We start from the raw sequence: 13,749 nt of genomic DNA on the forward strand, positions 1-13,749 counted from the left end.
TTCCATTACATATACGTCATCGATCCAAGGACACACGAGGCGCTATAGCCAAGTGGTTACGGCGACAGATTAGAAATCTGTTCCTCTTTGAGGGCGCAGGTTCGAGTCCTGCTGGCGTCGGGGTGTTCTTTTTTTTTAAAATATCACCAGTGAAATTTTGCACTCGTCGAACCAACATCGAACCGTGTGCAGGAGCGTGGATTGTGCTTACCCGTCATTCTTTTGACGACCAGATTTGGCTGAAATAGCCTTCATTGTCCCTCCTTTCGGAGTCCCAATCGAATTACCTACTCTACGTAAGTGGCCACTTTTCTTTGACTTTTCTCTCTAAGTGCGTAGCACTTAGCACTACTAGTGCTTATTCGCATCTGTCCATTCACCGTCAATATTTGGGACTAGTACGTCTCACATCGGAGAAACACCTTTAACCGAGGGTCCGATATGGAGGGATGGGTAGCTCATATGCATAATGCATCCCAGGTTCGTGTTGACGGACATTTCCTGATGCGGCCAACGAACCTTGGAGAAAGCAGACTACACGATATGGATGCGTGATTTGATCAGTGAATACATTGACTACACGCCTTCATCTTGTGCTAGTTAAAACTAAAGAGGCCTTCGAGATAGATTCAAAATTCATCGATGCATCCGACTCGATGTAATCATCGGTATCCTTTAGGATGCTTAAACAAGGATCCCAACCTCATGAGGCCCATTCTGCCTCTTTCCTCAACACTTTTAACAATTCTGCGACGACATGACCGAACCATCTTTGACTGGAAGCCCGTCCGAATTCTTCGATCGTAATGGGCTCCAGATCGAAGCCTAGCCAAAAACAGACTTCACTAGCGCTCCTGTGGCACAGACGATGAGTACTAGTATGCGCGCGTGGACTACGCGTCCCATTAATGCAAACTGGATGAGCGCAAATCCAAACAGGTTTCATCACGTAGTAATTATTTCGAGCGTCAGGGGAGTTCCTTTCAAGTTAGGTATTTCTCTTGTCCACCAATAGCCCAGAGATGGGGTAACATAGGTCCACAAGGTGAGGCAAGCAACTTGAAGGACTATGTCACGCCGCCGGTTGCATACTTGGCTTGACGGCTATCATATCTTGGTAGTATTAGTAGTGGGGAGTGTCATCCTCCATGATGGGGGAGTGATAAGGAGATAGATTTGCTCCAGAACTTCCGTTGGCAAGGAGGTACTAGGAGTGAGGTCGTCCAGCTTCGTATGGACCACATCGAGTTCTGTCTGGAGAGCACAATTCTCATAGACGAATTCCTCGTCTCTAAATTTTGAAGCGGTCTTGAGATGTGGGGAGACATGACAGACGTCGCAGTATTTCTATGCTATCTTTTTGAACGTGACATTTTGGCCTAAACTGCCCCCTATTAAACCTCTCACTTCAGAGAAGGAGAGCAGACTTACCTTTGAGTCCGAATACTACTTGTAGACTGAAACTCGAAAAGTATCAGACTCTGGGTAAGAGAACGGGTGAAATGATAATGTTCAGGCGGAAGAAATCATATTCAAAGCTCTTTGTATTCACACTCATACATGCGCAAAATAAAGTATAATATAACAAGGTCAATGAAATAGACATACATCACGCGGAGAGTCGTATGAGAAAAGGGGGAAACAAATCGAACAAGGCTTCCGTGCAGATTAAAAAAATTGAAGGAATGAAAGATCTATACCACAGAGAGATAAGTACGTGATGAAACTGAATGAGTCCGATATTGTCTCGTACCAGTCAAGGAAAAAATCAAAGAAGATGATGTAGAGAATGAACATACACGCCAAAGATGAGTCCATAATGAAAATGAGTCCCGTTGTTCGTCTCATATCAAGAAAAGGAGAAAATAAATCGAAGGTCACGATATCGAGGAGGAAATGAGAGGAATTAAAATGTGTGCCAGAGATAAGTCCGTGATGAGAGTGAGTGAGTCCAATGTCCGTCTCGTACCAGTCAAGGAGAAAAAAAAATTCGATGATGGCATAGAGAAGAGAATGAAACATACATGCCAGAGATGAGTCCATGAGTCGTACCAGTCAACTTGAAGGGAAATACGGATCGAAGAGGTAGTAGAGAAACGAAAATCAGCTTGCTCTGATAGATGCGTGCGTGACCATGGCGGTGGCCATAGAATGTCGTCTAGTAGGGGATAGTAAAGAAGGCCGAGTAGTATGTCATCGAGATTGGGTCGCGAGGACCTCTGGCGTCGAAGATGCGCGACATGGTGTGTGCATAGGCTGGTAGTGGCCTTCAACTTCGTGGGCGGTGAAGCTCCGGTCGTAGGGGACAGAAGGAGGCCGTCGTCCGGATTGGTCGTAGGGGACCTGATGTCGGAGATATGCGTTGTATGCGAGCGCAGAGGCAGCCTTAAAACACTTGGGGTGGCGAGCTCCAGGTCGTAGGGGACAGTGAATAAGGCCGATATGTCTGGGTCTGCATTGTCGATTTGGTCGTAGGCTGTCGAAGTAGAGTGCTAGGAGAGAGAGGCTTGAGTCCACCAGCTGCGTGCTTCGTAACCAGAATTAAAGGCTTCAGCCTTGAGGTGGAAGGCGGGCGATCGGAGAGAGAGAGCGCCTGCATACGTTGGGTAGGTGTTGTGTTGCGGTTGGTGACCAGAATGAGTGGTCGAAGCTTAGTAGCGAGAGGCTTGAGCCGACCAGCTGCGTGCTTCGTAACTAGAAATAGAGGCTTCAGCTTTGAGGTGGAAGACGGGCGATCGGAGAGAGCGAGTGGCTCCATGCTTCGAGTAAAGGCGTCTATGGGGCATCCAGGAAGGGGGACGCCAGGATCGCTAGCCTGAGGTCGACTGTTGGAGAGAGGGCGCGCCTGCATACGTCGGGTCGATGCGCCCATAGGATATGCGAGTTCAGGGAGCGGAGGATACGGAATAGTAGTTGTCGTGTTGCGGTTGATGACTAGAATGAGTGGTCGAAGCTTGGATGGGCGTGGCGGGTCAGAGCGATTGTCCTAGAAACTCAAACATCAGGTAATGTGGAAATTGAGACTACGCTGCGTCTTACCTCCGAGTTTTGGTCATCAAACGACTTACAGTCATTGGTAATGAAGTCGTTGTCGCAGGGTAGGAGTGTGATGTTGGAATCAGTAGACAGACGTTTGCAGTAGAGGTTCGGCGAAGTAAGATTGATGCAAGGCGTACAAGTACGGTGTGATTCGATTAAACGCGATGGAGATGGAGACGGGGATGGCTCAGGCGATTCGATTAAACGCAATGATGGAGACAGAGGTGGCTGTGGTTCGATTAAACGCAATGATGATGGAGCTGGAGATGGCTCAGGCTGTGATTCGATTAAACGCGAAGGAGATGGAGGCGAAGATGGACATGAAGATGGCTGCGAATGATGTAGTTCGACAGTATTAGGCGTAGCGGAGGCGGTGTTGTCATTAGTGGATCCAGGATTAAAGTCGGCGTCGCCGTCCTTTGGAGCGGCGGGCATGTCCTTGGCGTCCTTGCTGAGAATCCTCTGTGCAGCTGCGTCGGCGGCGAGAACAAGCGTGAAGGTCGACATGCAGATAGAGTATGCAATGAGGCCAGCGGAGACCTTCTCTGCTTCGGACAGGACCTGAGCGGTATTGTCGACGACGGTCCGTTTGAAGCAAAAGACCGTAAGAAAGCCAGTGACGGCGACGCGGACAGTAATAGTCGTAATGGAAGAGATCATAATGGCTGATTGAAAAGGATGAAGATCGTAAGAATATGCTGGTACGCGTAGAAGAGGAGAATGACTGAACTGAGATTGATATGCGAGGGCACGCTGTATTTATACCCTGGAATATCAATGGAATATTAAGGTTTGTGCGCGCGCGATAAACAAACTCGATCGCGACGCGTTCGTCACGTGCTTGGAAAATCAACCGGTATATAAGCAAGCGTACGACCACTACAGCTGAATTCCCCACCATGTGAACCTGACCAAAGCGCGGTAGTTGCCCAAGACGAGGCCGCTCAAAATATTTGATATCATTGTTCATCTAATTTCACAGCGTGTTGTCACTCCGACACCTAGGGACTGCTCAGTTCACTCATAGGGGGTGTCGGGTCGAAGCACTAACTTATTGATTTGGATAAACAAATTCTGCGGCAACGATTGCTGAACGAAAGCCGACGATGTTGTTCTGCAGAACTCCGCCCACAGTACACGAAAAGGGTTACAACATGGACTTTCGCTGACCAGCGTGTAAATCATACAAATCCACTGCAGCCCTCGCGATCTCATCCATGAACTCCTGATTTGGCATTTCCCATTCCTCGCCTCATCGACCTGGCCAACCGTTGAATCTCGGCTACTTTTTGCTCCGTGTTCATCTAAATAGTAGAAACATGTCAATGCTCGATATTCCGCAATGTACAAGAAGACCTCCTCACCTTGAGAAATCTGAACATTCTATCAATTTCCTGATTTTTCTGAATGACTTCATTGTCGGCGTGCTCGCTTGAAACTCGGGTAGGGGCAGGCGTGAAGATGCGCCGAGAACGACGAGAGGACTGGCTAGTGCGGTCAGGTATCAACAGAGGAGCATACGACACTCTGGATGCCTTCGCAGTGCGCGAGTCATGTTTTGAAACAGAAGGCTGTGAGAGATTGTGAGAGATGAGAAAACTTGTATCCACGACACTACTTACTGGGCGATGTGGTGAAGCGCGAGGTATCTGGGAAGAGGGAATGGATGGGAGAGTAGAAGCCCCTTGATTGGCTGGTGGGATATCCAGAATAAAACTTGTCGAAGTGACATGAGGGATGAAGGGGCGAGGTTCGACAGTCCTCTCGACTGGTCGATGTGGCTTATAAACTTGCTCCGGGGATGAACCGTCAATAGCCCCGTAATCTTCACAGTCCTCGGCGGGAACATGAATTTCATCATCCACCCACTTCCTTGAGCTCGCATAGCTGTCATCATCCAGAACTTCGCGAAAGCCGCCGATCCAATTGTTGTTCGGCACTTTCAACATCATAGGACCTGGCCGCCATTCAGTCCAACCACCCTGCTCCCACTTGCGTTCGCTACGTTCCCAACCATTTAGGGCTTCCGTGCATTTCGCCCAGGATGGCACATAATCATCCGAAAATCCTATCCACAATTCGCGCTCGTGCGCATCTATCGCATTCTGGAAGTAATCGAGGCGAGTGTTTTGCTCGGCAGCTACCATGTAGCGCCAGTAATTGCAGAAGTAGTCTTTCTGCGTACAATGGCGGTCCAAGAAAGCAAGGTCAAGCCAATGGTCCTTTGAGTCCGACGTGTCGAGGTCAACCGTTTGCGGGTTAACAGCAGACTTCTGAGAGCGTTGCTTTTTGGTTTTCGAGCGCATGGTTGACGAGCGCTTCGAAAAAGAAGAGTTACGAGTCGTCAGAGAGACAGCAGATTGATGAGAAAATTCGTCGGGAGGATTGGTTGAAACATCGGTGATGTGCGAGACATCAAGCCCAGATGTCTGAGTAATAGATTTAGAGGTGTGTGGGGTTGGGATGCGACGGTGAATTTTCTGGGTGCTGGACAGATTCCTCTTTGAGGACATAATTTAGAAGAATGATGGGTGTGTGTTCAATGTTGATGATGATAGAGATGCTTTTGGTGGGCGAGAGACCCGGCAGTGTCGGGCTTTTATGGCCCAACATTTGATGTGGAAATGAAAAAAAAATGTGGACTGGCGGAGAGTGGATTGAAAGTTCCGCTCCAAGCACTCTATTCAGCCCTCAATAGATCTGCGATGTGCCGCTGAGCGGAACTCTCGTTCTCTTCGATTTCAAAGTCAGCGGATGTCTCACTTGTGGATGTCTCACCTGTGGTCACAGTTGCAGTGGAATTGCTTCCACACGACATCATAGATCCAAACAACACCTCGGAGTAACCATCAAGAATATCCTCAGCAGTAGAATTTTTTCAGTGCACAATATCGATGCTGGCCTGAGTCTGTCAGCTGTAATGGACAGGATAGTAGACAGTCCAACAAACGTCACCTTCAACAATATAGCAAGACCAGCCTCCGCGGGCACTTTGGCTTGCTTATATTTTGATCGAGACCGATCGGGATTGCATACTCCCTCGGGTTGAAGCGTCAATATGGCTCATGCGGCAATTGAGTAATACCTTCCAAAGGTCACGCCCAATGGTCGATCAACCCACGTGCCTCGTGTAGCACCTTCCACACGAGGAACCGCCCAGACCAACCTACGACGTTCTTGATTGCTCCCAGCGTCAAACTGTTTTATCAGAGAACAAGTTGGTTGTTACCGTTTATCACTGGATGTAACTGCAGGTGCGTCTTTATTTGAATTCTAGCTCCTAGTCTGTGAGACAAGAAGGACGACATCATCGTATCAAATAGCCACCTAGCTCATCAGAAAGGGCACCCACATCTTCCGTGCCTTTGATTCATATTAGGAGCTGAAAATAATCTTTCCGACAGCGAATCTATCACATTAGCGTATAATACCTCGAGAGGTGTTCATTAGCTTACTCAAAACAAGATGATTATTGACAGTCGAACGACCGATCCAGAATTGGGAAAGTAGAGCGCGCGTGCTCCATAACCTCCTACGACCTTGCCTATGGCTTACCCCCGTGTTCACTTCCCCTCCGCCCTTTCTCGCGAAGCTCCTCCCATATGTCGACCATGCACACTGCGACACGCTGTTGGACATTTCAAACGAGTCAAGAGCAGGCCGGACATCCAATGCAAAACCGGGGCCCCCGTTGGGGGTAGTCAATGACATAGCGAATCTCTGTTCCGTCGCGCGGATGCCATACTATCCAATCATGGCGATCGAATGGAGGCTCAGTGCTGTGATATTGATGTCAGCATCTAATAAATGCACAGCAAGGACAAACCTGCTTGAATCTAGAAAGAAGTAACCAGCCAGCCAACATCCAGAACCTTGCCTTTGGCGACATCTCGCCCGGACGTCCCATAAAGCGAGCAAGATACGGTCCCTCGTCACCCTCCCTGAGAGGTAAAAAATTATAATCGGCATAACAAGCATACAACGCACTGTGCGAGCCCCTTCTCCCGCTTCAACACTTCTCCCCAAGCTCTCTCATTCAAAAAATTGTGTATCTCTACCACCATCTCAACATGCTCAGTGGGCGTATCCAAACCAGTGCATTATGGAACTGCTGAGGAAATGGGTACTCCAACATTCAGCGGGTGTCAGTTCCCGTTTCACTATCCACCACACGCGGTATGGATGACATGATACGCTCAGTCGGTAACGGTACGGCTTGCGGGAATCTGAGGGAGGTTGGGCATCTGATTGGTGGGATTCAATGTATCAAATGAAGAGTGATCAATGGGACATCCCCCCGAGGATTTTGCAACAGGTGGGTCATTGTGCTGGATTGGACAACCAGTGCCGGGCGCATCATACATTGGGTACGATGACGGTGGAGGGGTGCGCATTACAGTTGCGGGAGGTGACGAGGACTCGGGCTGGTGGAGAAATATGTCGAAGTTACGTTGCCAGAGAGAGGCCGCGGCGAAGCCGGTGCGAAACAATGTTTGACTCTTTGTTGACTCTTTGAGCATAGTTATGCAAAAATTCTCACCTGCACTGGCAGAAGTCAGCTGACATGCATCTTTGTCTTGGCCATCGAGCTCTACTTCCTCGACTACTTCGACGCACGCACTCACTCTTCAATACATTGTGTCAGGTCGATGCTCAATTGGCAGGCGTTGACTGTGTGTGCTCCTAGGTGTGCGTGCCTCTAGCCTTCGTCTCTCAATTTTCGCTCTTGGTGGCAGAACGGCACCACCTGACGATAGTCAGACTCATCTTCATCAATATGCTTGTCCACGACATTTCAAACTCGGGGTCGTTTATGTTCTGATACTTATATCTGACCGATTTTTGACGCAGATGGGTTGGCTGCTAGTACATTCAACAATATTTACCATGGACTTTCTGGTCTTAAAAGATGCGCAAGTGACCACCACGTTAAAGTGTTATGTACAAGGTTTGTTCAACGAGGCTCGTCCGAGTCGTATCTCATCTTCTTTCCCCCGAACGACAATCAGCTTCCTGAATGATAAGTGAACACCTAGTTCGTGCTCTAAAACGTCTATCAATCAACAGCCTCTGCATCATCGGTAGAACTACTGAAGTCACTCTTGGTATCTCCCAAGGGCTCTTCTGAGTCGTCATATTCATCCCAATCAACAGTCGCAACCACTTCCCTGAAACCTTGCACCTGATCAGCCCTTAAATTCTTGCATTCTGCGAGTCGGAGGGTGTGTATGGGAACACCATGTTTGGCTCGTATTTTTATGACATCCCGAAACTCTTCAGGTTCATCCTCCTCGAAATCGACCGCCTCGAATTCTAGAACACGGAGGGACGGATATGCTATATCTGAGTTCTTTTTGCCTTTGATAATCTCGAGTGCAGCGATTAAGCCTCCGATGAAGCTGCTGTTCACATGGATAATTTTGAGGTCCATGAGGAAGGAGGACCCAGCGCGCCAGAAATCTCTCCCTGGAAGGTCAAACTCTGACCCAAAAGAGAATTTTTGAATTCTGTCCCGCGTGACGGTTTGGCATATATCAAAAATGATGCTTGGGTCGACTTCAGCAGATGTAAATGTGAATTGAATCGATAACCGTATGTCATCGTCACAAGGATTCCAGGAATATACAGTGTTAATCGCCATCGACGTGCTAAACTGGACACAAAAAGAGCGGTGCGAAAGGTGGATGGCGCGCAGGGACTGAACGACGGAACCAGATCCAACGGGATGCCTGTTCATGGCCGAAAACAGATCAGAGAAGTCTTGAACGCCTTGAACTTGTGTGAGTTGTAGAGCGATCTTGGCGTCGACGGGAAGGGCTAATTGCGCGAAGAGAGACGTGGCAGTTCGGATCGAGGCAGCACCCAGTGCCACACTTTTCAACCGAGTGAGTGGAACTTTGTCGAGAAGTTTCGTTTCCTCGGAAATTATAGACAGCTGCTCAAGCGTAAGCTGCTCCAATGCAGGCATACGTCTTAGAGCTGACAGGAGCTGCGGTAGGGTAGGATAGGAGGTGGTTCCTGTTCCTCTGACACAAAGAGTTCGAAGCCCGTTGAAAATACATGATGTCCAGCTGAAGTTACAACTCGTAAGCACAACACTCCGAAGTCGGGGTGCTTGTCCTTGGAATGTAGTGTTTGAAATGGGCTTTGTTGTAGGAAGGCCGAACATCACGACTGAGAATTCGAATATTTCAAGTAGTGATGCGGGTTGCGATGATAACAAGTGGATAGTGCGATCAATGTCCAGTGAACTTAATGAGCTAAGTCGGAGGACTTTGATTCGAGGTAGCTGTGAAAGGATTTGTTCCAAACAATCTCGTAGCGAGACCGTCACATCGTACTCGACGACCAAAGCAGCGTTCTTTGATCTCTCAAGCATGATGCCTAGCCAGCGAGCAGGGGTATAAATGATATATCTCCAAAGAGTCGAGCACTCGAGGGCGACTTGGCGCCAGTGCCTGCAGACGTGCGTGACTATCACACAAGTAGGGGTGCCATTTTTCGGGTGATCCTGCTCTTCTATGAAGTTTCTGAAGACAGCCGCAAGAATCTCCGGTGGAAGGCCAGATATATGGGCCAGATTATTCTTGTGCGAGCGAAGAATGTGCACATCGACTTGGGGAGACAATAACATTTTCATGATGAAGATGTTTATGACGATGATAGTTTCACAACAGGGCCTGCGCCGTGCGGGACAGAATCGTCAGTCAAGTTCTGACGACATCAAATGTAGGAGTAGTCTTACCTTTCGCCGTCCAACGTTCGGGTCGCGGTACGGTATCACAAATTTCCGAACACCAACTCTCGTTGTATCAAACCTGGCAAACTAATGGGGGCCCTGCGTCCTTCGACCGTGAAAAATACGAGCTAACAGCGTGTTCTCGGTGAGGTATGAATAGAGATATAAAACGTGCCAAGTGCTAACTTAAAATGTTTGCTGAGGATTCGTCACTCGGGTATAATAACGGTAGAGCCTGATATATATCAGAAATTGCTTACCGTGATCATGAAAATCGAAATAAACGAGAATCACTACAGACGGGCAAACTCAATGCATGAATGTATAAACTTCAGCGAGCAACAGATGGGGTGGCACATATGATGGTTATATAACCCCAGTCAAACTTGAACCTATCTAATCGACCAGTGGTACCGTAGCAAAATTAAACAATCTCCCAACTAATTGAAATCCAATGATTTAAGCATAAACGTCCGGTCGGTATTTACTAACGCGGCAGACCAGGGTGCTTTGCTACTGAATATCAATGTTTGGGCATCTCGATCGGTAGGCCGTCACCATCCAAGTGGTCATAAATATAAAGGCCTCCACCACAATGGCCACTATAATCCGATTAGTGCTTACAAAAAAAAGCAGTGATATGATGATGCTCACAGAACGAGTGGTTTCTCTCCCGTCCACATATCACCCATGGCAAAGTATGCAACGTCAAACTCCGTGCGCGCTAGCACTTTACCTTGGGACTTGTCCGACAATGCAATCATCGGATCCCACACTCGCACGCATCCGTCGTTGCCTCCGCTGACGATGCCAACTCGTCGCCGATCCCGCCCCTCGACCCAGCATGCATGAACAGCACCATACCCGGCTGAACCTACTGCATCCAACTCCTCGTGTTTGAACATTGCGAGGGGACCTTTGGTTAGCGCGCGAATGTCATACAGATGCACGGCATTATCTGAGCGTGCCACAGCAAGGAGGCGACCTTCGGAAGAGAAAGTGGCTGTTGTGGCTTCAAATGAAGCGATCTTTGAGACAGATGGCTCGAGTATCGTTTCGGCGACAACATTCCCCGACTTGCGTGCAACGTCGTACAACCTTATAGGATGCTTATTATTCTCACCGCATGTGATCAACACATAAGTGCTCCCTGCACAAGATTATACCGGTTGAGTCACAGGTGAAGATACTCACTTACCATCCGGACTGACGGCTCCTGCATCACCTGCCTCTTTAGCACTAAAAGGAAATAGCACTCGACCTCGTGATATATCATGTGCACGGTGGAAACCCAAGTCCTTGCCCTCACCATCAGAGTCGTGAGGTTCTGAAGATGTGTACACAAGACGTTCGGTCAGACCAGAACCCCACAGTACAGTACCCGCGGCGTGGTCGGCATTAGGAGGGGCAACGTGAAGTTTCGTCACCGGATCAGGCGGAGGCGTAGTTCTGGGCCATGTTGGTGAAGCGAATAAATCCATCGTCTTGAAGACAGAAACGGTGCTGAGCAAATTTGTCAACTCCAACCACACTGATAATTCGGACGAGATACAAACCCATCTCGACAAGACACGGCAATATTTGCACCGTCGGACGAAGGCACCAAGTCTTGGGCAACATCTCCGAGCCTCACTATAAAAGAGGACGTCAGTTAGCACAAGGTAGCAATGATTAACTCACTTGAATTCATCATCCAGGGGGCACTGGCGATGGATTCGCTCGTTTCTGTTTCATCAACCTTAGGCAGTTGCCAAAGCTGCACTTGGCAATCATTCCCAGTCGATATAAACTGTCCGGGGCTACAGTGATTATCAACTCATCAAGCATAATAAACACAGGGCCCAACCATACTTCAATGGATTGAATAATACATCATTTATCGTGTAGTATTTCTTTGAAGAAGCTGCAACACGGTTCAGTCAAGAGCGTCACTCGTGGGGAAGAGAATTACCTCCGTGATTGATGCAGTGAGCATCGACAACGTGACCTGAAAGTGGAATTGAAGCAGTGCCTTCCTACTTGCTTGACAGACTTACATCGGCCACGGTGGAACACTACCATTGTCCCGGCATTGTTGTCTGATGGCAGAGGCGCTGCGGGAACTAAGTACCTCCAATAATAAGAGAACACGACGCGCGCACCTTCTCGATCTTCATCGGAATAGTCGGGATGCCCACCCGATGCTGCCGCACATGCTACGATGGCTCCTGGAACTTGAACAATCTTATTTATGGCTGAGAAACTCGTCAGGAATGATGTCAAAACTTAGGTAAAGGTATCACTCACACCCTGATGCGACCTGACGATGCGATTGAACAGCACCCAACTTATCGTACGCAAGATCTTGAAACAGTTTGAGAGGGCGCGTGGTTCCCGGTAAGTGCCTGGCGAAGCGAAGTCGAGCAGGTGGCTTGAGTGCGCGCGGTCGGAAACCTGGCACTGAATTTAACTGAGAAAAATTTCGTTATTCGCCAACACAAAAATAAACAACAACGCACTTTTCCCCAAAAGTATTGCTCCTTATAAATTGGATCTAAGGGAGTTACTGGATAGTGTACGGCGAAGTACTTTGGACGCAACGGCCGCAGTTCTCTAGGCCGTGGAGGTGGCGGCTCGACCTCGAGCTCTACATTCGGAGAAAGATCTTCGGCCTTGTTGCTTGCAGGCACTGGTTTCCACTGGAAACGAAATTTGAATACATGAGTATCGATTGAAGAGACACTCACATTAGATTCATCCGAAATGTCGAGAGAAGCCATATAATTCGCGTACTCCTCCTCGGAGTCATATTCATATTCAGCATCTTCGGATGTCAGTGGTTGGGACAGGGACGGCGGTACACTCGTGCGAGGTAGGAAATCGTTTGGGTCATGTGTATCATTACTGCAGTCCATTTGCAAAGTGTTCTCATCATTCGCATAGATATCTGGCACGCGGTTCGCAAACAAGTGGTCATCTTCGAATCCGAGTCTGGGTTTCTGAGAGTACAAGTGCATAAGACAAATACAGGAGCGTCATCGAGCAAAGTCTTACCTTGACAAGGATGTCATCGTCGCTACTACAAGTCGACAAATCTATGAACTCCTTCTGCCCAGATGGCTGCTTGCGTTTTTCCTTTCGACTACTGGGCGCGTTTACAGTTGCGATGGTAGAGCTTGTTGCGCGCTTCTTCAAAGGTGGTTCTCCGACGCGTTCCATTGCGATTCTTTTCCTTTTTTCCTGGAGGTAAAGGTGGTTTTACATGAGTGCTCGACCGCATGAACGCTCGAAAATAATATCTTACTTCTTCAACAACTTCAGAGAGCCCCGGACGGGCATAAGTGAATGTAGGTCTGCTGCACGATGTTGGCAAGGGAGAGATAATCAACGAATGCCTAATTAACACCGACGACTCACTTGGAGTCATGATGGCAAACTTACTCTTTCAATTGCAAATTGATTCGTGGGGGCGGAGGCAAGCGGGACGAAGAAGCGACTGGTTCATTCTTGGGAGTGACCATTCGACCGGTGGCGTTTGTGTGTTGCGAGCTCCCCCCCGGGCCGTACCCTATGAACTGAACCGTGTCACCCTTTTCTTCCTCATCTGACAGGAGAGCATCGACATCGATAATTTCAGCTGGTACTTTGGGAGACATGGTAGCAAACTGAGAAACCTGAAAGACTTTTCGAGCAGTGAGCGCCGGTGAGTGTCCAATGTGGTCATGCGCAAGCTGCCAGCCAGAGGGAACCGTCAATATCCAATGTCTTGCAGGTCCCAGGAAGAATTTACGTGTAGTGGTAGTGACCAACTTGCAATATTAATGCGCTTGCAATGCGGCCTCCTGTCGCCCCTTTGAAGTTTCACGTTGTCCAGTCAAACTGACATTAATATTGACCACTACGGCATCATTAACACTGAAAGGTGGTTGGTCACCTGACCGTCGCGTCGCGTCTTGGGACACGTCGCAATCACAACGCAATCAGACCCAAAG

At 48.5% G+C, this 13,749-nt stretch overlaps 6 protein-coding genes and 1 non-coding gene across 7 annotated transcripts; 1 reads left to right on the forward strand and 6 right to left on the reverse strand.

Moving 5' to 3' along the window:
* Nucleotides 1-38: 38 nt before the first annotated feature.
* On the forward strand, nt 39-120 carry DEU56DRAFT_t76. Its single transcript has one exon. It is a non-coding gene; the product is annotated as a tRNA-Ser (tRNA).
* Nucleotides 121-1,621: 1,501 nt separating this feature from the next.
* DEU56DRAFT_812155 (uncharacterized protein) lies at nt 1,622-2,065 on the reverse strand. The gene has a single exon (XM_041353593.1). The coding sequence runs from the start codon at nt 2,041-2,043 to the stop codon at nt 1,669-1,671; it is 375 nt and encodes a 124-aa protein (XP_041207034.1). The 5' UTR covers nt 2,044-2,065; the 3' UTR covers nt 1,622-1,668.
* Nucleotides 2,066-2,965: 900 nt separating this feature from the next.
* Nucleotides 2,966-3,755, reverse strand: DEU56DRAFT_812159 (uncharacterized protein). Its single transcript, XM_041353594.1, has one exon. The coding sequence runs from the start codon at nt 3,697-3,699 to the stop codon at nt 2,995-2,997; it is 705 nt and encodes a 234-aa protein (XP_041207035.1). The 5' UTR covers nt 3,700-3,755; the 3' UTR covers nt 2,966-2,994.
* Nucleotides 3,756-4,250: 495 nt separating this feature from the next.
* Nucleotides 4,251-5,552, reverse strand: DEU56DRAFT_757303 (uncharacterized protein; the record flags this gene model as incomplete). The annotated part of the gene is made up of 3 exons (XM_041350110.1): nt 4,251-4,343; nt 4,404-4,610; nt 4,662-5,552. The coding sequence occupies 3 exons, from the start codon at nt 5,550-5,552 to the stop codon at nt 4,251-4,253; spliced, it is 1,191 nt and encodes a 396-aa protein (XP_041207036.1).
* Nucleotides 5,553-6,473: 921 nt separating this feature from the next.
* Nucleotides 6,474-7,237, reverse strand: DEU56DRAFT_812170 (uncharacterized protein). The gene is made up of 3 exons (XM_041353595.1): nt 6,870-7,237; nt 6,749-6,818; nt 6,474-6,667 (listed from the first exon to the last, which is right to left on the reverse strand). Exons 1-3 carry the CDS (start codon nt 6,944-6,946, stop codon nt 6,584-6,586), a joined length of 231 nt encoding a protein of 76 aa, XP_041207037.1. The 5' UTR covers nt 6,947-7,237; the 3' UTR covers nt 6,474-6,583.
* Nucleotides 7,238-7,613: 376 nt separating this feature from the next.
* Nucleotides 7,614-9,979, reverse strand: DEU56DRAFT_859474 (uncharacterized protein). The gene is made up of 2 exons (XM_041355307.1): nt 9,785-9,979; nt 7,614-9,719 (listed from the first exon to the last, which is right to left on the reverse strand). Exon 2 carries the CDS (start codon nt 9,677-9,679, stop codon nt 8,096-8,098), a length of 1,584 nt encoding a protein of 527 aa, XP_041207038.1. The 5' UTR covers nt 9,680-9,719; nt 9,785-9,979; the 3' UTR covers nt 7,614-8,095.
* A 97-nt stretch (nt 9,980-10,076) lies between these two features.
* DEU56DRAFT_812188 (WD40-repeat-containing domain protein) lies at nt 10,077-13,221 on the reverse strand. Its single transcript, XM_041353596.1, has 14 exons — nt 13,062-13,221; nt 12,812-12,997; nt 12,505-12,756; nt 12,277-12,456; nt 12,065-12,227; nt 11,920-12,012; nt 11,815-11,871; nt 11,730-11,765; nt 11,630-11,681; nt 11,459-11,577; nt 11,335-11,410; nt 10,977-11,281; nt 10,433-10,928; nt 10,077-10,380 (listed from the first exon to the last, which is right to left on the reverse strand). Exons 1-14 carry the CDS (start codon nt 13,182-13,184, stop codon nt 10,302-10,304), a joined length of 2,217 nt encoding a protein of 738 aa, XP_041207039.1. The 5' UTR covers nt 13,185-13,221; the 3' UTR covers nt 10,077-10,301.
* Nucleotides 13,222-13,749: the final 528 nt, after the last annotated feature.

This window comes from Suillus clintonianus (genome assembly GCF_016758775.1).
Source record: "Suillus clintonianus strain FC179 chromosome Unknown DEU56scaffold_50, whole genome shotgun sequence".
Taxonomy (NCBI): domain Eukaryota; kingdom Fungi; phylum Basidiomycota; class Agaricomycetes; order Boletales; family Suillaceae; genus Suillus; species Suillus clintonianus.